Consider the following 22215-nt stretch of genomic DNA (forward strand, 5'->3'; position numbering starts at 1 on the left):
ATGGCCATGTGGGGATGTGAACCATGGGCTCCCATGTCATAGCCAAACACTCCAGCCAATGTCCCACACTGGCTATCATTGAAAACATACATTTTAATTAATACTGAACTGCCAAGTCTCAGACAGAAAAACCAGAATAGTCTCTGAGGTTGAAGGGGCCATTATGTGCAGGCCGTTACACCTATGGTATAGAAACTGAGCTCTTCTGAAGCTGTGTATACCATAAGCCAGTATACTGAAACCCTGACAACACAGAGGCAAGTGGAACTTTTTCAATGTCTAGGGATATAGCCTCATGAAACCAGAAAAAGAGACAAGCCCATCTTTCAGTTTCATCCACCAGGACACTTAACCACCATCCTCTGGGGGGTGCGCTCAGGCTCCACAAGGGTTCCTAAGGTCGAAGGGGGTTGCCTTCAAGTTGATTCCGACCCATGACGACCCCATGAGTAAGGCCTCATGGCAAGTGGCACTCAGAGGAGGCCCACCATTGCCTTCCTCTGAGGCTGACAGGCAGTGACTGGCCTACACCCCACTGGCTCTTCATAAGGTAATTATCTGAATTTATTCCAAACTGTGGCTATAGAGATAAGCCAACTGTTCTTGCAAACATTACCACATGTAAGGGTTGTGGGCCTTCTCCTGGGGGGGAGGGGGGTGTAATAACCTTTTGAGGCCTCAGGAAAGGCTTTGAGGCTTTCCATATACAGTAGGGCCTGCTTACCGGTGCTTTGCTTACTGGCATTCTGCTAATGCGGCAGCTTTTATTCCCCTTTTTAAAGCTGATTTTGCACTTTTGTGGCATTTTCACGTGACACGCCCCATTATACTCAATGGGGTTCCGCTTTACGGTGGGGGTCCGGAACAGAACCTGCCATATAAGGACCCGCCTGTGTATGCTTTCTGGCTGTGGCCCCCTAGAAGAGCTAACAGGCTCCTCTGTTGTTGTCCCGGCAACGTTCCCTGGGCCTACCATTTCAGGCCTTTAAGAGAGAATCAGCTCTCTAAATATCTCAGCCCAGATTACTCATGTCCCTGTCTGTTCTGAGGAGGAAAATCTAACGTTTCCACAGGAACAAACCTGAAATACATGATTTCTTCCCAGATATCTCACCCCTTATGTTTCTGAGGGAGGAGGGAACAGACATAGCCAACCTGAAGGTTGACTAGGTTTAAGGGAGACACTTCGTGTAACCCTTCCCCATAGAAGGAACACACTTTCTCCAGGGAGTACACTAGACATATCCACTGTCCCCCTAAGCACCTGGCATCAGGACTAGAACACAGGGAAGAGGGAATACCTTGTCACCTAAGCTTAGGCATCCCCAATCCCCCCAAAAATCTTGATAGGCACCCTTTGTTCCAGCTGACAACCTCTGGGTAAAGGGGCCTCACATCAACCATCAAGGCAGAAAAAACTGAAAAAACAGCAAAAAAACAAGTAAAAGGTAGTTCTGAGCAGAGAGAAGAAAAGACCCAACCTTCACAGGCCGCAGGCAGGGCCGGTCTGGCAGGGTTGCCAGATCGAAATTTTAATGTAAAGCCAAGCAACACTAGAAAACAGCCAACAACAAACCAAACAAATTTTAATATATTTTTCATACTAGTCACATCACATGAAAAGCTCCAGATCCAGGTCATTACTATCCTCCCCACTGGAATGAGTGGAACATACGGCATAAGCCTTGTCTGATGTGAAGTTTTTTAGCATTTCTGGAGATGCAGTGAAGTCTTTGCAACATTTGCTTGAAAGCAATAGTTCTACCCTGATTCTCACAATTGCATCAAGAAGATTCAGCTGCATTCTGTTTCTTGCCTTCGTTTTAATGGAGGATACAAGAGAAAATATCCTCTCAACTACAGCATTGCTGACGGGTTATTAGGCAAGTAAGGGCAAAGGTGGCGAGCTCTTTAAATGCCTGATGCTGAAGTACACCAATCCAAAATTGTTCAGTGTCTACAGGGAGTCCATCTTTCTTAAATGGAGCTTCTTCTTTCCAATCAACAAAAGGCATTTGTCTGTATTGTTCTTCAATTTTGCTGATGTTGACGTTGTTTCCTGCATGGTGTATAAAGGGTAACTCGGAAAACATAGGCCTTGAAATTTGATTTAAAATTATCACATGGCTCAATTTTGATAAACTTTCAAATGTATCTCTCGCCGACGGAAGTCTACATGTAAGTTGCCTGAGAGCTTCATCTAGCATAGACATACATCTTTCTTTGACATTTTTTATTTCTAGATGAGCCTCAGCACTGTTCTGCTGTAGGAACTTATTACATGCCGTTAAGAATTTGACACCAAAATAAACTTGATGAATATTTTTTTTTCTGTCTTTTGGCATCATACAGTCTGTTCTGAAGACTCTTCTGATGTAAGAATATTTGTGGGTACAATTCATGAGGATCAGCTTTGGTTTGCTGAAAAAGGCTGTTCAGTCTTTCAAATTTCTGCACAACAGGTGTTGCAAACTCAAAGAACAAGTAGTTTTTGTAGTCTGACAACATTTCCTTTAGAAGTCTTGCTTTGAATTTTGTAGCAAACTGTGATTGGGCTAGTTCAGCTGAAGTGAAATAAGCCTTTAGCTCTTCCCAGTTCATCAAAATATTAAACATAACCTTTCCACGCACAAGCCACTGCGTAAACGAAGGTTTTTCAAAGGGAAGGGGGGCAGTTCGGGTTGGCTCAAATTCTGTAGCTGTGTTCATCACTCTAAACAATTCTTTGTATGCTTCTCATCTTAATTCACTATGGCGAAACCAATTGGGTATTTCTGACAGTAAAAATCCAATATTTGATGGTAGCTTGGATACTGCATATTGAATGCACAGTGCCAGCGAATGACAGATACATTTGAGTTGCACACAGAAAGGAGATACAGCTTTTAGTCTAGACCACACAGAGTTGTTGCACCCAACCATGTTTGATGCACCATCCGTTGCAAAACCAATGCAATTTGCAAGACTCTGGCCACATCTTTTTATTTCTTCATCAATCAAATTGAATATCTTTTCTCCTGTAGTCTCTTGCACCGGAATTAAACCTATAAATACAGTTACAATTTCCTTTCTCCTATCACTTAAAAATCAAACTAACATACATAAGTGTTTTTGTGTTGAAATGTCAGTAGATTCATCTATAATGATGGCATATTTCTTCTGAAAGTCATCAATGAGATCAGTTTTCAGTGCAGGCGAAATGATGTTTTTGATTAAGCATGCACATTTACTTCTGTGTAACTTTATGTGTACTCCCATGCCCATGTGCTATCATGATTTCACTCAGGTGGTCAACTGTACATATCTCACAATGGCAGGTCATGCTTACAGCAGTTTGCAGCTCTACTGCCTTAACTTTATCCTTACCTTGCCTAGGAGTATTTCTTACATTAAGTTGCGTCTGGCCTTGTATTGGAGTTCTCCGCTTGTGTTTCTCCGATTTTTCATGATTTGAGAGGTTGCTAAGTCTTGGTAAAATGTTGCAGTGGCACAATTTACAATAAGCTGCCTCCGATCCATCAGCAGCCTTTTGGACCCATACAAATGTTTCTTCCCATTTGCTTTTGTACTTACGATTGCTATCGTAAGAAGGTTTCCATTTATTTGACAACATGGCCATGGCTGTTGATAATAAATGATTTATAAAAACAGCCGAAGGTGTCACAGTTTCACCATAAAACGTTACTACATATATAAAGTACACTTCACGGCGTCTCTTTCTCTTCCTCTCACTCACACAAGTGCGCAGCCGAGCGGAGACACACTGGGCGGGCGTCTCCCTGGCAACTGCAGGCCTATCACGCGCACAGCCACCGACTTAGAAAAAGGATGGTATGTAATTTTTGTGCAGATAATTTTAGCATGTAAAAAATCCAGGAAAAAGCCAAATGAATTTTCTGATGCCAACCAATTTTTTTTAAAAAAAACAGATTTCTGGAATTTGGCTTTAAAAAAGCCAATCTGGCAACCCTGCGGTCTGGAGAGCGGGATGACTCCTCCCCCAAGAGACGAGACTAAGAAGTTTCTAGACCTTGCCTGTCACGACCAGGAGGAGGAGCCTTCCCTAATCAGGAATGTCCTCCAGCCCTATCTAGCAAATAGCAATTCAGTTTTCAAAACATGATTGTCCTAGAGATGGCATTATCATTTGGTATTCTTTTCCCACCAGCCTCAGTTCCTGTTTATTGTAGCACATATGCAACATAGCATAAGAAAATGATTCAGATCAGAATGTAATTAATTCCAATGGCTCTGTGTGCAGGAGATCTACATTTTCATTTGAGGTTTTGGTCCCAATTTGTCAGCTTCTTGTTGCATTTTAAAGCCACCCATGTTAATACAGCTAATCCTGGCATATGAACTTTGTACCCAAGTCCTACATTTTTTTACTTGAAGGCAGATCCTCATTATTTCATTGGTCATTTTTAAACCATGTGCTAAAAATTTGAGCTTTAGACTTTTTTCCTTTGCAGGTTCAAATTTATGAATTGGAGGAGCACAAGATTGAAACATGGAGGGGTAAGTACTCTTTAAAATATTCAGGAAGAATGTGATTCATGCTCTCCGTTATGCAACATTATAACATGTGTTGCCTTTTGTAGGAGAAGGGCTGTAGTTCAGTGGTGGAGCATCTTCTTTGCATGCAGAAGATCCCAGGTTCACTCCCTTTCAGGTAGGGCTGGGAGAGACCATGCCTGAAGACCTGGAGAGCTGCTGCCAGTCAGTGTAGATAGTGCTGAGCTAAATGGACTAATGGTTTGACTCACAAATACACAGTTTCCTATGTTCCATTCTACTCCCTTAGCCTGAGATCCCAGATATACCTGGGATTTGCCTGATCCATAGACTGTAAAAAAGATTCTGACACTAGTGTCACTGCTAGAATCTTTCCTGAACTGCTTATACTTGAGAACCACAAATTTCAGGACACCCCATTCAAGGCTTGGAGCTGAGACTTGAATGGTTGATGCATGGCATATGATCAGTGGCAGTATTCCAGTGTAGTTGCCTGCATTTAGTACTGGAAAGGATTACACTAGCGCAATAGTTCAGACATAAAGAAACCGTCCTAAAGAAAACTTGTCTAAAAAGGCTATTTTCTATCTAATTGGATGCTGAACCTCTAAAGAAGAGGTTTTATGTAAGATTACCACTTAAACCCTCTGCTCCTTCTCAGATTTATAATCTTACTTGTATTTTTAATGGAATGATTCCCTCCAGTGAAAAAGTCCCCCCCCCCGTTATGACGTGCGCTGCCCTTTTCATACTCTACCTGGACGCTGCTGTTGTAAGCTATCAGCATGATTCGGAGGTGCCACCCAGCGACCTCTCCCACGCCAGGCTGCTTTTGTCGGTGGATGATGTTGGGCTGGGGTTGGAGTCAAGGAGGGACCGCGGTCGCTTGGTGGGTCTGATGCTGCGGCCCTGTCTTGGAGTTGAGCAGAGGGGTGTCTCCTTCCCATGTGGGTTGAACGCTGGGTCCCGGCTGGGTTCCCGTGGGCCCCAGATGTGGAGATGCCATCGCTCGGCTTCAGCGACCTGTTGGAGGCCTTTGAAGGCTGGGGAGCGTTCTTGCAGCTGCCGTTGCCATTGCTTTACCACTCGGCTTGCACTCGCTTTGTCCCGGTATCAGCTGCACCCGCACCCCAGCGCCTCCGCTTTCGGCTTCTGCTTTCAACTTCGGCTTTTTCGGGGAGAGCGTCTTGGTTGGTCTACAACCTCGAGAGGCTGTTCATCTCCCCCCCCCGTCCCTGCTGGAGCTCTTGGATGCTGGACGCTAAGATCAAGAGGGGGTGCCACTTTTTGCCTCATGAACAGAGTACCAATTATGTTGCTCTTATGCTAGGTGCAGGAAGACTCACACCGTGAACTTTTTATCTGAAGACGCACCCTCGGGATTGACACAAGCGAGGCGCCCTGATACTGTGTTCTGAACTTGGTTCTATGACATTGTTTAATTATATTGTTATTGTTATACTGTTATAGTTTTTTGATGTTTCTGATATTTTGATGTGTTATATGCTGTACGTTGCTCAGAGTGGCTGGGAAGTCAGCCAGATGAGCGTCTAACAAATCGAATAAATAACTAACAAATAAATAAATAATAATGTGAACAGTTAAACTTTGGAAAAGCGGAAAATGCCAATTTGTATTTCTAGAGTATCAATACACAGAACCCTAAATGCAGCAATACAGCGACTAGTCCGTAGGGACAAAGAGAACTATTACTATAGTTATTGTATAGAAATAGAAGAGGACAACAAAAAGGGTAGAACAAGAGCCCTATTCCAAAAGATACTGACTGACCGAGATAAAATAAAAGGAAGATGGAAACAATATACTGAAGAACTCTATAAAAGAAATGCCAGGATGACAGATTCATTCACGGAGGAACCGTATGATGAAGAACCAGAAATTTTAGAATGTGAGGTGAAAGCTGCTCTTAAAATTCTTGGAAGAAACAAATCAACAGGAACAGATGGCATACCAATGGAATTGCTACAAGTTACTGAGACTGAATCTCCAAATTTTGACAAACATTTGAATATGAAAAACGAAACAATGGCCCACAGACTGGAAGCTTTCAATATACATCCCAATTCCAAAGAAAGGGGATCCCAGGGAATGCAGTAATTATCAAACTATTGCCTTAATACCCCATGCAAGTAAAGTAATGCTCAAGATTCTACAACAAAGGCTCTTACCATATATGGAGCGAGAAGTGCCAGATGTCCAAACCGGATTTAAAAAGGGAAGAGGCACCAGAGATCATATTTCAAACATATGTTGGATAATGGAACGGACCAAGGAATTTCAGAAGGAAATCACCCTGTGCTTTATAGATTACAGCAAAGCCTTTGACTATGTAGATCATGAAAAACTATGGAATGCTTTAAAAGAAATGGGGGTGCCACACCATCTGATTTTCCTGATGCACAACCTATACTCTGGACAAGAGGCTACTGTAAGAACAGAATATGGAGAAACCGATTGGTTCCCTATTGGAAAAGGTGTGAGATAGGGGAGTATTTTATCATCCTATTTGTTTAATGTATACGCAGAACATATCATACGGAAAGCAGGACTGGACCAAGATAAAGGAGGTGTGAAAATTGGAGAGACAAATATCAAGAATTTAAGATATGCAGATGATACCATACTGCTAGCAGAAACCAGTAATGTTTTGAAACGAATGCTGAGGAAAGTCCAAGAGGAAAACACAAAAGCAGGACTACAGCTGAACGTCAAGAAGACTAAAGTAATGACAATAGAAGAATTATATAACTTTAAAGTTGACAAGGAGGAGATTGAACTTGTCAAGGATTATCAATGCCTTGGCACAGTCATCAATAAAAATGGAGACAATAGTCAAGAAATCAGAAGAAGGCTGGGAAGGGCAGCTATGAGAGAACTAGAAAAGGTCCTCCAATGCAAAGATGTATAACTGAACACTAAAGTCAGGATTGTTCAGACCATGGTATTCCCCATCTCTATATATGGATGTGAAAGTTGGACAGTGAAAAAAGTGGGTAAGAGAAAAATCAACTCATTTGAAATGTAGTGTTGAAGGAGAGCTTTGAGCATACCATGGACCGCGAAAAAGACAAATAATTGGGGGTTAAAACAAATTAAACTAGAAGCTAAAATGATGAAACTGAGGTTATCATACTTTGGACACATAATGAGAAGACATGATTCACTAGAAAAAGACAATAATGCTGGGAATAACAAAAGGGAGTAGAAAAAGTGGAAGGCCAAACAAGATATGAATTGATTCCATAAAGGAAGCCACAGACCTGAACTTACAAGATCTGAACGGTGGTTTATAACAGATGCTGTTGGACGTCGCTGCTTCATAGGGTCGCCATAAGTCATAATTGACTTGAAGGCATATAACAGCAAGAGTACCATTTAAAGTTGATGGTTATATTTCACAAAATTAAATCTATAAAATTTTAAAGGATTAGCACTGCTCAAATTAAGTCAAACAATTTTGGGGGGCAAAAATTAAAATTGCAGAAGGGTAAGTAAGTGTTGGAGTTGTCAAATCTCAAGGGGCAAATTTAATGCAGGTATTTTGGGTTTCCCTTTTGTCAAACAGTCTTGGTAAGAGTAATGAAAATAATAAGAGATTACCAGGTTGATACCCTGTTCAGTCCTGAAATACTGCTTCTGAAAGATGTGAAGGATCACATTTTGCAAGAAGACTTCAAAATGGTGAATAGTTTACACACTGAGTAAGACAAATGGTAGCAATATCGTGGAAGTATCCATGAACCTTTTTAAAATCATCTTGATATGAACAATTGTGGACAAGGGTATTTTCCCACAAACCTTTCGTATTATAAGAGAGAATGATCAGCAGACATGTTTATTGAAAAGTGGAGTTTGTTTATAAGTTATTGTTATCATTCCTCACTGGAATGCCAAATACCACAATAATATTCAACTACTTTCACTGATATGTCTGACTTGTGGTAGTGTAAAAAAATACATAGTTATGTTTTGATTTAAATAAAATATAATTTACATCTTTATAATGGTTTTTATGTGATTATATTTTTATAATTACAAATGCCCTTTGCCTCTTCTCCCTCACCAAGTTGCTCTTCAAGAAATTATGGTTAGATGAACATTTGAAGATCTGTCAAGAAATATTCATTATGAAGATGTATCTTCAGGGCATGCATGCTATGTACTGCAAAAAAAAAGTTGGAAGTTAATTCCTGCAGGTGCATGAGAAGACAATGGTGCCTTTTTGCAATGTTGCTGACATTAGTAATCTGAAACATTACTTTAAAATATCCTATGTTCAATCTTTGTGGGCTATGGTATTCGTGTGCATGGTTATAGTGACCTCTAGTGGTTACTCTCCTGAATCATTGTCCTTGTTTAATTTGGCAACTCTGTTGATTGCACTTTGGCTATGCAGGGCTCACTGGTAAGAGTAACACAGTGGAAAAGAGCTTTTTCCCTTCTCCCATTGTAATTGTTTATTTTTGTATTAAAATGTCAGGAGATGCCTGTTTTGTTACAGAAAAAAGTATTCCTATGAAATAGTATTTTTTATTATTGAGATGAAAAAATGGTTTTGTTTTTAATTATGCAGAGCTTTACCTACAAGAAACCTTTAAGCCTTTAGTGAATATTTCACCGGATGCAAGGTAAGGTGCTTTTCTATTTTTAATTTCTTATAGCACAATTCAAACCCAAGATCCACTGGGATGAGCGAGTTTGGAATAGGCGGATCTTGAGCTATAGATAAGATCCAGTGTAACTCCCTCAGCCTGGTTCAGCCGGTGGAATTTAACCCAGCATAAGTCCCTAAAAAGGGGGTATTCCGGAATGGGGCAAGGAGAGACTTGCACCTATTCCAAACCTCTTTCAGTTCAGTCACGTGGCCTGTCAACTGGCAGAATTGAAGCTAGCAACAAGGGTGGTATAAGTCAAGCTCTTACATTGGCTTGTGTTCCCTCTGCCAGGCTCAGGAATCCTTGGTCTTTTTAAAAAAAATTAATATAACAGTGTTTTGGTTTTATGAACACACAGGAAATATTTAGGACGTGACTGCCATAATTTCCATTTACGTGTGTTTCTATAAGTAGTATTAGCATAGTTTATATAGACAAAGCTTGTTAGGCCATAATTAACCATCCATTCAATGTGTAACCCCTTCAAGCCAGCACAGAGTCATGTAGCAAGAAAGCTGTTGTGGTTTATTACTATATTGTTTCCTAGTTTAGTTTGCATTTGAATCTTGCTATTATTCAGGTCATTGTAAATATAATGTTCTACTCCCATTCATCCCATCAAAAATGCATTTGCAGAGCTTTCCTACTCTTGTTTTGACTGACAGGATCTGTTATTATTGATATTAAACTGTAGTGTAGCTTGTCTAACAACTATGTAATGAACTTAACTCAGTTTTCACAACTTCCTCCAATATTATATATTATAAATCACATACGTGGCAACTTTGAGAATAGCGAAGTGCTTTTTTCGATGTCACAGTAAGAATATACTAACAGTTGCAATAACTTTCTCTTCAGCCTTTTTGATGCTGTGTATTCACTGATCAAAAACAAAATCCATAGATTGCCAGTTATCGACCCTGTGAGCGGAAATGCACTTTATATACTTACCCATAAAAGAATCCTCAAGTTTCTCCAGCTTTTTGTAAGTAGATTAATAATTTTCTTCTGCTACTACTTTATCTGGGAGCAGACAGTGCTCACTGTTACTAATATAAAGTCTATTGAGAGTACTTTATCTCTTATTTAAATGTGCCTGAGAGAGACTAACTAACTAAAATATGTAACTTGTCCCTTGGGTCCTCCTCCGTGCCTGAGGACTGGAAAGTGGCAAATGTAACGCCAATATTCAAAAAGGGATCCAGAGGGGATCCCGGAAATTACAGGCCAGTTAGCTTAACTTCTGTCCCTGGAAAACGGGTAGAAAGTATTATTAAAGCTAGATTAACTAAGCACATAGAAGAACAAGCCTTGCTGAAGCAGAGCCAGCATGGCTTCTGCAAGGGAAAGTCCTGTCTCAGTAACCTATTAGAATTCTTTGAGAGTGTCAACAAGCATATAGATAGAGGTGATCCAGTGGACATAGTGTACTTAGACTTTCAAAAAGCGTTTGACAAGGTACCTCACCAAAGGCTTCTGAGGAAGCTTAGCAGTCATGAAATAAGAGGAGAGGTCCTCTTGTGGATAAGGAATTGGTTAAGAAGCAGAAAGCAGAGAGTAGGAATAAACGGACAGTTCTCCCAATGGAGGGCTGTAGAAAGTGGAGTCCCTCAAGGATCGGTATTGGGACCTGTACTTTTCAACTTGTTCATTAATGACCTAGAATTAGGAGCGAGCAGTGAAGTGGCCAAGTTTGCTGACAACACTAAATTGTTCAGAGTTGTTAAAACAAAAAGGGATTGCGAAGAGCTCTAAAAAGACGTCTCCAAACTGAGTGAATGGGTGGGAAAATGGCAAATGCAATTCAATATAAACAAGTGTAAAATTATGCATATTGGAGCAAAAAATCTTAATTTTACATATACGCTCATGGGGTCTGAACTGGCGGTGACCGACCAGGAGAGAGACCTCGGGGTTGTAGTGGACAGCACGATGAAAATGTCGACCCAGTGTGCGGCAGCTGTGAAAAGGGCAAATTCCATGCTAGGGATAATTAGGAAAGGTATTGAAAATAAAACAGCCGATATCATAATGCCGTTGTATAAATCTATGGTGCAGCCGCATTTGGAATACTGTGTACAGTTCTGGTCGCCTCATCTCCAAAAGGATATTCTAGAGTTGGAAAAGGCTCAGAAGAGGGCAACCAGAATGATCAAGGGGATGGAGCGACTCCCTTACAAGGAAAGGTTGCAGCATTTGGGGCTTTTTAGTTTAGAGAAAAGGCGGGTCAGAGGAGACATGATAGAAGTGTATAAAATTATGCATGGCATTGAGAAAGTGGATAGAGAAAAGTTCTTCTCCCTCTCTCATAATACTAGAACTCATGGACATTCAAAGAAGCTGAATGTTGGAAGATTCTGGACAGACAAAAGGAAGTACTTCTTTACTCAGCGCATAGTTAAACTATGGAATTTGCTCCCACAAGATGCAGTAATGGCCACCAGCTTGGACGGCTTTAAAAAAAGATTAGACAAATTCATGGAGGACAGGGCTATCAATGGCTACTAGCCATGATGGCTGTGCTGTGCCACCCTAGTCAGAGGCAGGATGCTTCTGAAAACCAGTTGCCGGAAGCCTCAGGAGGGGAGAGTGTTCTTGCACTCGGGTCCTGCTTGTGGGCTTCCCCCAGGCACCTGGTTGGCCACTGTGAGAACAGGATGCTGGACTAGATGGGCCACTGGCCTGATCCGGCAGGCTCTTCTTATGTTCTTATAGTGTGGCATGATACACAAAACCAAAAACTTTGAATCTCCATAAATGTCTCTGCTGAATTAAAATGCTTCTGTGGTTGCTGATTTTTCTGCTCTTCATTAACAGTTGGGGTCTTCAACATGCAACAACTGGTCACAAATTACAGGCATACCCCGCTTTAACGTACGCAATGGGACCGCAGAGTGTACTTTAAGTGAAAATGTACTTAAAGTGAAGCAATTATCTTCACTTGTACTGCATGCAATCACCACTAGATGGCAGCGGCATCATGCCAATAAAATGTCCGTTATTGTGAAGCGCGCATACTTTAAGCGGGGTATGGTGGAGTATGGAACATGTACTTTATAGCGAGGCTACTTTAAGTGAAGCTACTTTAATCGTGGTATGCCTGTATAACTTTTGCCACAGATTAATGCAGCATCCAGCTGCTTCCTGCATCAAACGTATCTTCTTCATCTTTGGAAAATATATTGGGGTGACTTGATTCAGGAAAATGTCAAATACTCACTTAGGTGTGTCCCTTCTGAAAACAGACATCAGCCCATTTCAGACAGGGTCTAAACTATGATTCCCATGATCACTAGCAAACCATATTGGGCCTTGGGCTCACTTGTTCCCCCTTCCCTTCTTGTGTGAGAAGAGAACAAAAGTACCTGCTTTCCCTGCTGAATACAGGTTTCATTACGTGCAAACTTGGAGCCTTAGTTTATTAGTTAAACCTTAGTTTATTCTAACTAGAACCTGGTTTGTCCTACTGGAGTTGGAATAGGCAAAAGTCCTCAGAGTTTCATTTTAGTTAAAAGCGCAAGCTTTCAATCTCCTCCTCTCTTGTTTGTGAAGAAGGAAGGGGAGCACACAAGGCTTGCTTTGGCTCATTTGCAATAATCTGGTCTAGTTTGGATACTAAACCTTGGTTGATTCTTTCAACTTTTTATATAGTTTGGAAGTATCGCAAGAAAATTATAGCTGAGAATTGTCCAATGAACATACAGATGATTTTCATTGTCTTGCTTCTCTTGTGGCAAATCATCTTGTATTGGGGTGGATCATGCAGATAGCATTCACACAGAGTTCAGATGGCAGCAATTTTATATTGTTTATTGCCAAGGAACTTTCACTGTAAAAAATCTATGCAAACATCTCATTCTCATAATAGCACTCACCACTGAGTTTGCTGACTGGATTGGAGCCAAAATGGGGCCCTAGGAAAGAAGAGAGAGGTAGTGGTATGCTCAGGGGAACAACCAATTAAAAAAAACAGACAAACCTAAGGAGATGAAAAATAGTCCCCACCGAGGACTGAGCAAGAAAGTACAGACTGTTGTCTGTCAGCTAGGAAAGGAAAATGGAGAACTAAGGGTTGTGTGGAAGGGAGTGTCCTGAGTAAGGGCATGGCTGACTGGCTGAAAGCCTGAACAGGAGTATTCCTGTTAAGAGGTAAAGATACACTGCAACATTTTGTTGCAGGTTCCACTTGTCTGTAACCAGTACAGTAACAGGAGGTATTAGTAAACTCCCACAGTTTATCCATTTCATAACTTGCTTACTAAATTCAGTGTGCTAAATGTCAAGCCTGCAGAAGCATGTTCAAATGATGCTTGGATTGTGGGCACTTGGATGCTCAACCATACAACCTCGTATAACATATTATTTATTTAACTTCTTTATTATTCAGTTTATATCCCACCCTTCCTCCCAAAGGTATTAAAGTATTAATATTGCATTGCAAAGCTTGGACAACGGAGCTTTGGATGATGTTGAACAAATTTCACATTATAATATAACATGTTTTGAACAAAAGTGTGTGTCTGGAGCAGGGAATAGATATGCTGTTTTATTCACCAGATAAGTCTTCAAAATGCAATGACATTTGTGTCATTGCAATCCATGCTGTAATTATAAAAGCTGAAAATGTATTATCTCTGATATGTCGTGCATTTTCCTAGCTCAAAGCATCCCCTCCAGTGCAAGACGTGTGGGCCTTAATGCTAGAAGTAAGTTCAACTTTGAAGCCGGTATTGGCTTCATTCTGACAGATTTTAGTATGCCCACTAAATTTAGGCTTACTAGTCTATTAAAATATGTTATCAATTTCCATGTCTTCCAACATGGAAATTCCTTGTGTGGTAATTTTGAAACCTCTTGTGAGCTGTTTGGCTTTTCAAACAAGTGGTATTATTTTTAATTCTTCTAGGTGTCAGAAATGCCAAAGCCTGCCTTTATGAAGAAAAATCTGGATGAACTTGGGATAGGAACATATCACAACATCGCCTTTATACACCCAGACACTCCTATCATTAAAGCTTTGAATATATTTGTAGATAGAAGGATATCGGCACTACCTGTTGTGGATGAGTCAGGTGTGTATTAATAAGTAGTCTGGCTGTCGTATGGAAGGAAAATAAAATTACTGCAGAGGTGTAGTAAAAGTACAGGTGGGACATACAGATGCAAATCAAGTGTAATTCTACTGAACTGAAAGCATGTGACTGAAAAGAGAAGCAAAATCTTTTATTAACCTAGATTCCACAGGATTTGATGAGGGCTACGCTGTGGAAAAAGGATACAAGCAAATGTGCATTCAGATAATGAAAAGGGAAAAAAAGAACCAAAACAGGGTGAAGCCATTTTGCCATATTACCATCTGCTGGAAATGCCATTAATTCAGGGAAGATTATAATGAAAGAGAAATACATTCTCAATAAATGATGGGATCTTAAAGAAGCCTCCTTCTCCTTATTTTTTTCCTGTTTAATAAGAGGGGTCAGAGAATTTAGTGCTTACAACTGATAATCACTAGCAGCAAAACAAACCATTTTCTTCCTTTCCAACTCTCTCACCTCCCCCTCCCCCCCCCGCTCATATAATGCATAGAGGTGCATGTGGATTGTGCTTTTGCATTTCTTGAATAAAGAAGACTATCCCATTAATTATTTTCTATGCTGAAATAATTCACTGTGTTTCCTAAAATTTGTTGACCTTTTTATATGGCTTCTTCCTTCACTAACACTCCAATCCTGTGTCTACTGACTCAGAAGTAAGCATGTATGGAACTGCAATCCTCAGCTGTGAATCTTACACACATTATGAAAGTAAACCCCATTGAATTTGGGAGTGACTTCTGTGTAAGCAAGCATGGAACTGGGCTGTAAATGTGCTAATGCAACTTCTAGCTGTTATCTTGGGTGTGTTACATGCGTATATAGTCAAACCTGTTGTAGCCTTATTGCTGGCAAATAAGAGGATATGAGGAAGAGACGTGTGGGGGAGGGAAGAGTAAAATCAGCAAGGACATCTTATGAAACTTGCAAAGCTTACATGTGGAAATATTTTTTTCCATTCAGCTTTGCAAGAAAATAAAACTTGGCCACCTGATGTGTCCATGAGACAAACAAAAATCATAGGAAGGGAAAAAAATTACAGCTGCTAATGCTGTCATATCTGGGGAAGAGAACCTAACAATATAGCTTTAGGGTTCAAAATAAGGTTTTAATTTGGTAGCTAAGATTTAAGACTCAAACAAAGTGCATATCTGTACATACTTATTGTAACTCATATTTATATCAATAATTTAAATACTGCTTAACACTGTAGTCTCTTAAGTGGTGTACAGTAATGTTACAAAGGATTCTACAGAGATAAAATCGGTTAAAATTAACTTTGTGGAGCTTCACCATCTAGCTGTTTTCAGGTACAGTCCAGTGAGCAGATTCTATTATGGCAGTTCTGGTGGTATTAACAGGCTCACACTAAATACAACTATTAATAGGCAGCCTACAGAGACTGTACAGAGCAGCCTTTGTGCTGGCTGCAGGCTGATGAGAGTTGTGTTTCAAAGCATTTGGGGAGCACCAAGTTGACAAAGGCTGGTATAGAGTTTTGTATTTGGTTTTATGGTTAATTACTAACACATTGTAAAGGTTTCCTATCTTCCATTTTTAGGAAAAGTTGTAGATATATATTCCAAATTTGATGTGATAGTAAGTATTTACATTTTATAATATTTTTTGCTAAGTATCTATCTCACTGTTGCTGTTCAGGAATATATCTTGGCTCAACAGCTGTGACCTTTAGAATACTGGGCTGTACATGTATATTATCCAGTATAAATGTTGTTATAACTGGTAGAGGTAGGTAGTGGGACAGAAAAATCTATCCTTTGAATGCAATGAGCAAATCTTGCCCATTAATAATACCCTTATGAGAAATGTCATAGAGTTGCAAGCAGGGGATCTTGCCAGCACTTTCTGAAAGAGAACCTGCTCCTCAAGTACTCTTGGCTGCAGTCCACGTTGGTAGCAGGACCAACCTTGTCTATTGGAACATGGAACAGAGTGAATTCCCACTTTGTTGTGTAGAACACAGCTTGCACCCACCCTAAATGTTCACTTGCTTGTATTTTTCACATTGTTCTCAGTACCCAAAGAGCTTTTCCTAGTTTAGAATGGTCCCTTTTGATCTTCAGTTCCTGAGATTTCTATATTGTTCTCTAATTTGACCTGTTGTTAATAATGGTTTCCATGGGTGCTGGTGGGTCAGGGAGGTAAAGTTTCTTGGCAATCAATGTCGGACTGTGGTCTATGACTCTGTGCAGACCTAATGCTGCCCCATCTCCTCATCAATGTTGTGAGACCAGAATGAATGCCCCTCCCTGTTCCCCTTTTTCACAATCATTTCACCACCCACCCACCACTCTTTAATCTTGTAGCTAACTATGGTTAGTGTTATGTTTGCACCATAGCTTGCACTAATCCACAGTTTGCAACAATGGTTAAAATTGGTGCGCTAACTGTGTTTAGTGAAAATTCTGGTGCAAACTGAAAGAGGAATGCCCATTTGAGAGAAGAACAAGAGGAATGTGTAAGTTCACAGGGTTTCCCTGATCTTCTAAATTTGGTCATTGGGCAACATTAATCTGCACAGAGCCAATCATGTTTAGTAGAAGCATGTTAGTCCTTCTAGCTTATGTGCAAGTTTGTCCATAACATTACAACATCACACCACAATCTACAGATTTATCTGGATTGGACTCTCCAATCTTCAGCATAGCTGAAGGACTCTCTTTTTGTTCCATTTCTGAAATGACATAACTAAGATCAAACTCCTGATCTACGGGGATACATATTAATAAATTGAATGTTTTGTACAAATTGAATCTTATGCAATCACTTTTTTCAGAATCTTGCTGCTGAAAAAACTTACAATAACTTAGATATCACAGTGACACAAGCCCTTCAACACCGCTCTCAGTATTTTGAAGGTGTTCTGAAATGCAGTAAGCTGGAAACACTGGAGACCATTGTGGATCGGATAGTTAAAGCTGAGGTGAGATTTCTTGGACCACAATACATTTATGAGACGTGTTGCTAACCAAAATTCCAGCTAATGCGATTTCACAGAGGGACCCAGATGATGTTGGCATACAACTCCTTCCAAAGGTGTACTAGCAGGTGCATTTAAACTTATATATTATAATCCAACATAAAGCACAAGGGCTCTGTTGTACTTCATGGATCCTTTATTCTAATTTTTGAAGACTACCATATTTCTTAAACTTTCTTTTAAATAAAAAAATAACTGAACATAATGAAATACTACAGCCTGAGAGACCTGGAGCATTGGCAAAACAATGTGGCCAAGCCTTAAAGTGAGGAGACTGTGATGCCTACCTATGAAAGCTTGTAGCAGTGTTGATGGACCGAAGTCTAAAGGACTCTTGCTGAAACTAAGAAATGTAGGAGGTAGGGGGTTAAAGGTATTTTAAAGAAAAGTTTACGGAAGATTAATTTGGCCAGATTGTTGGTGATTATCCAAAAACTGGTTTCTGCCATATTTTAGCTTAATGATTAGTTTGCAAGGGCACATCACAGAAATGTTGATTCTGCTAGTGTACCCTTTAATAATTCCTGATCTGGTGCACATCTGCACTCAAAGACAAGGATAGGAGCTAGCTCAAGTTAGTAGCATTTTTCAAAATTAACTCAGATTGATTTGTTTGTTAAAATGAATGGTATATCCATTTTATTTTATCTATGTCTAGACACATCACTTATTTTAGCTGATTTTGCAATATCTTTTCAGAGATGCCATGTAATCTGTTTCACAACATATGCAGATATCAGAAATCCCAATTACATCAGAGGATGGGTGGAGTTTTTTCATAATTGTTTGTCAGTATTGTATATATTTATCTTGGCAAACAACTGACTGTATTGTCACTTTGTTATTCAGTAGCCTTTTGAGTACTGAAGCTGTTGAATTTGAGAAAGATGGCCAAGTGACTGACCATTTGATAGTCCGTATTAATAGCCATTTTAAACCTATCCATCATAATAACCCTGTCTAAAGTATCACCAACATACGAGGAACATATATAAAAATAGAATTTCCCCCCTTTTCTATTTCTTTCCTGTGTTCCCCATTTGTATCAGGTGGGTATGACTGTTCAAATACAAGAGAAGAGGAGCTCTAAGGTACCTGGCTGGTATGTAGTCCACCTCTGTCCTAAATTGTTGAAGTACCTTGACTTGAACCTTGATGTATCTATTTCTTTGACAAAGGCCTCTCTTGCTCTTTGTTTCTTGTACTTCATAAGTTATCTTTAACTTACATCAACATGTTTGCTAAGGTGATTACAAAATTAGAAAATGGTTGAGAGCAAACATAAAACTTCAAATATTCAGCAGGGCTAAAGTAATCTATTGAGAGGATGGTCGTTCTTTAAATGCTTTGTGGGAACTGATCATCTCACTATTTTGCACCTTAATCATTTGGGCATCTTTCCATAAACAACTGCTGTCTTACTCAAATGTCTTTGTGTAAAAGCTGAGTACTCCTCAGTAATCATGCATATTTAAAATAGTTGAACAAAACCTTTCTTTGTCAGATTATAAAGTGAAAAAGGTGTACACCTAATCTAGAAAAGCATGTCAGGTAAGACTGTGGACTTGTCTCTCACAAACAGCTGTCCACATATCCCAACACAACATGAGATGCCAGCTGTGACACTCTCAGTTTGTGGCACTGCTAGACATAACTGGGAGGCCCTAGTGGCCTGGTTGTGCATAGGTGATGCCTACACTCCCGCATGCCTTTTGAGCAGTGCACTATTTCCTGCCCTCCCCAGTTCAGTCAACTAGAGGAAAACTCAACATGCACAGAGGGCTACATGGCACCATCTACTCATCAATGCTTGACTGGTTGCACATTTGCCCCAAAGGGTGGCTGTGCAATATAGCAGATTGCTTTTGAAACACAGGAGATGTGAGGAGGGTATGTTGTTCACAAGTTCTACTGGGCAAACACAAACTATAAAATGTACCTAAAATAGCTTGTGTGTGTAATGCATAAATTTTAAAGATGCATCATTAGGTTGAAGTTGTAAATTAGGTTGCTCTAATTATAAATGTTTTAGCTATGTACGAAACCAGTAACATTACACTTCACTTTTATAATAAAAATAGACTTGTTAGTTTTAGTCTGTTCCTTGTTAGATTATGTTGCAGTATTTGGGTTACAGACAGTATCTGTTTTTAACAAGAACTTCCCACTTGAATGTATTTGTAATGAGTAGGAATTATTTTCTTTATATTCTTTTTATATATAAAACTTTATATTCTAACAAAATAATGAGGCAAATGTAATCTGTTCTCAAATTTCTTATATCCATCTACAAGCAGATCTTTTACTGTTAAATAACACCTTGTTAGCATTTCAACAGTTACTCTCTTGTAGCTGTGAGAAATGAAATGTATTCAACTACTGTGCAACGCGTTCCTGTTCAATTATAGAACAGCTGGGCCTCCAGTTATTCATGTACAAGCCCACAGAAAAGAAGTGTATGCAAATACACAGTGCTAGCTGTGAGGGAAGACAGGGCTTCTTGTAAAGATACGGTATATTGATATAAAACTAAATGGTTTGATCCAAGCTTCAGTGGGTAGCATTGGAAAATGGAACCAATTAATGGTTTCTCTTCGTACCTCACTGTTAATTCAATTAAAATGGGATTGATGTCCTGGGTCTCTGGAGCTGAACAAATTTTTGTTTTAGAAAGTCTCCTTATTGCTTCATTGAGGGGGCAGGGGCGTCTTTCTAAATAATGTGATTCAACTGAGTATTATTAACACGTATGATTTTTTTCTTGTGTTTTTGGAGGGTAGGTGCTTATTGGAAAGTATAGTCATCTCTTAATATGTTTTTGTTCCGTTTGCAGGTTCATCGATTGGTGGTAGTGAATGAAGTAGATAGTATTGTTGGTATAATCTCTCTCTCTGACATCCTACAAGCATTAGTGCTCACGCCAGCTGGTATGGATGCTGCACTTGTTTATATTTTTCTATAGCAACATACAAAGGATTTTACAATAACTTTATCCTCACAATAACTCTTAAAAGTTGAGATGGATACTGATTTGCCCGTGGCCAAGTTCCCCGCTATAGTGTAATAGTCCAAGTTTCCATAAAAACAAAAAGTTTGACAGAATGTATAATGGATTTTGAAGTGAATTGTGGAATCTGGAATGGATGCCATAGTTGGTTTTGGGCATGCACAAAGAGGCCAGCATGCAAAAATTGCTTTTTATATCAGCAAAAATATGAAAACTACTGTGCATGATTGGGGGGGATGGGCCATGCTTTGATGGGGCCCTCACTTCATTTACCTGGAAGTCTCTAAGCATATGGAACAAGTTTTGCACAGACAAGGAATGTCTCTAGGCTGTGCTAGGCCCACCTCTTCAGTTTCTGGAACTGAATCACGCTAAATACTGAAATCTATAACTATAAATCTATTTTAAAAATCACAAAGTAGTATAGACATGGGAGTCTGTAATCACATCACAATTTTCCAGTAAGAGCCAGTAACGTGCAAACATTCTGTATGGCAATCACAGTAGCAATGCACGCAGTATCTGGGGGTAGAAATATCTAATTTTGCCAGGCACAAAATGTTATACGCTGAGTCTGGGCAAATGTAATGTATCCCATGGTAGAAGCATCAAGTTATAATGGAAGACATAAGGTGGCCCACATAGGAGAGAGTATGCATTTTCTGTATGGAATGCCTCACATCTAACTTTTTGTTCTTCTGTAAACAGGTGCCAAACAAAAGGAAAGTGAAACTGAATGATTGCTGTGAGCATATAAACGCTTGTAGAAGAACTTGAATGATGTTACTGGGTCATCTTTGCCTCAAGAACATTGGCGGCACTAGAGAAGAGAAAAATTGTGATGAGTATGTGTGTATTGGGACTGAGTGTTGGGTAACTAGTATATTACTTCCCAGTGACTGTCGCAAAAAAAGCAGCATGTCAAAAAGCTTATGTATTAAATACAGGCTTGCATTTAAAATGTTTGCTGAAAGACTTCACATGATGTCCTTCATCTAAAATGCACTGTATCCTGAAAACAGACATCTTTTGTATTTGATAGAAGTCACTGCTCAGCAACAGATCTCCGACATAAGGCAAGTGTATGGCATATTCATATCATAGTGCCTTATGTCAAAAAGCCAACAATATGTCATCGCTGTTGCCCATCACAATAAGAGGAAGTATTGTGTGAAACAAAACACTGTATTTGAATGTTCAAGTCGCTAAACCTAAAACCAAATCAATTTCGGTTATCATTAGATTTGTCATAAAAGCTGTAATTTGAAAGTATTGAAAGTAGATTACTTTAAAACTTTAATGACAATTTCTGTGTGTTTATAAATGTTGCATTCTGAACAGAGATGGTAAAACAAGACTGATCTAAAACCAGCTTTATTTATTTTTCTTTTCTTGCAATTTTTTACACATCTTTGGTGGATAGCTAAAACTTCACCATATTCATTAATAAAACATTGATTGTTATATAAGAAGATCTCTCATTACTAAACCCAGTGGTGCAAACCATTAGGCTGTAAAGATGGGTTATACCCACAAAAACCAGGAGTTTATCAAATATATTATCACTAGACACATCTGGCATATGTCCAGAAAGGAGAAACAAAAAAAAAGTAGCCTACTGTCCTGGGCAACCCCATTAAATTCAGATTCAAATTCACTGGTGTCCTTTTCTCCATGTTGTTTAATGTGGAATTTCAGCTTGAGAGTTTCATCAATCAGCTTACAGGTTACACAAGATACACAGCAGTACAGAGCATGGCTATTCAAGCTAAGACATTATTGCAGCAACTAGACACACTCCTCAAGACTCTTTAAGAAGGCTCAGGGCAGGCTCTCTATTTTTGTGGGGAAGGTGTCTCTGTGCAGGACTGGGTTAGCAAGTGGGTGCTCCTACAAACAGGGTGAAGAGTGGATGCTAATTGT

The 22215-nt window shown here is 39.6% G+C and overlaps 1 protein-coding gene across 8 annotated transcripts in view; it reads left to right on the top strand.

Moving 5' to 3' along the window:
• PRKAG2 (protein kinase AMP-activated non-catalytic subunit gamma 2) overlaps positions 1 to 21953 on the top strand; it is a 343500-nt gene extending 321547 nt beyond the window's left edge. For 3 of the 8 annotated variants that reach the window (XM_061586931.1, XM_061586933.1, XM_061586932.1), the window contains exons 7-15: positions 4473 to 4518; positions 9110 to 9164; positions 10050 to 10176; positions 13850 to 13897; positions 14098 to 14263; positions 15846 to 15883; positions 17082 to 17228; positions 20119 to 20212; positions 21001 to 21950. In XM_061586931.1, the coding sequence (XP_061442915.1) occupies positions 4473 to 4518; positions 9110 to 9164; positions 10050 to 10176; positions 13850 to 13897; positions 14098 to 14263; positions 15846 to 15883; positions 17082 to 17228; positions 20119 to 20212; positions 21001 to 21032 (753 nt within the window). In that variant the 3' untranslated portion in view covers positions 21033 to 21950. Of the gene's footprint in view, positions 1 to 4472; positions 4519 to 9109; positions 9165 to 10049; positions 10177 to 13849; positions 13898 to 14097; positions 14264 to 15845; positions 15884 to 17081; positions 17229 to 18334; positions 18388 to 20118; positions 20213 to 21000 lie in introns of all 8 variants that reach the window. The other 5 variants (XM_061586927.1, XM_061586929.1, XR_009758152.1 and 2 more) reach the window with 4 other exon arrangements.
• Positions 21954 to 22215: the final 262 nt, after the last annotated feature.

The sequence above is a fragment of the Rhineura floridana genome, chromosome 10, assembly GCF_030035675.1.
Source record: "Rhineura floridana isolate rRhiFlo1 chromosome 10, rRhiFlo1.hap2, whole genome shotgun sequence".
In the NCBI taxonomy this organism is placed as follows: domain Eukaryota; kingdom Metazoa; phylum Chordata; class Lepidosauria; order Squamata; family Rhineuridae; genus Rhineura; species Rhineura floridana.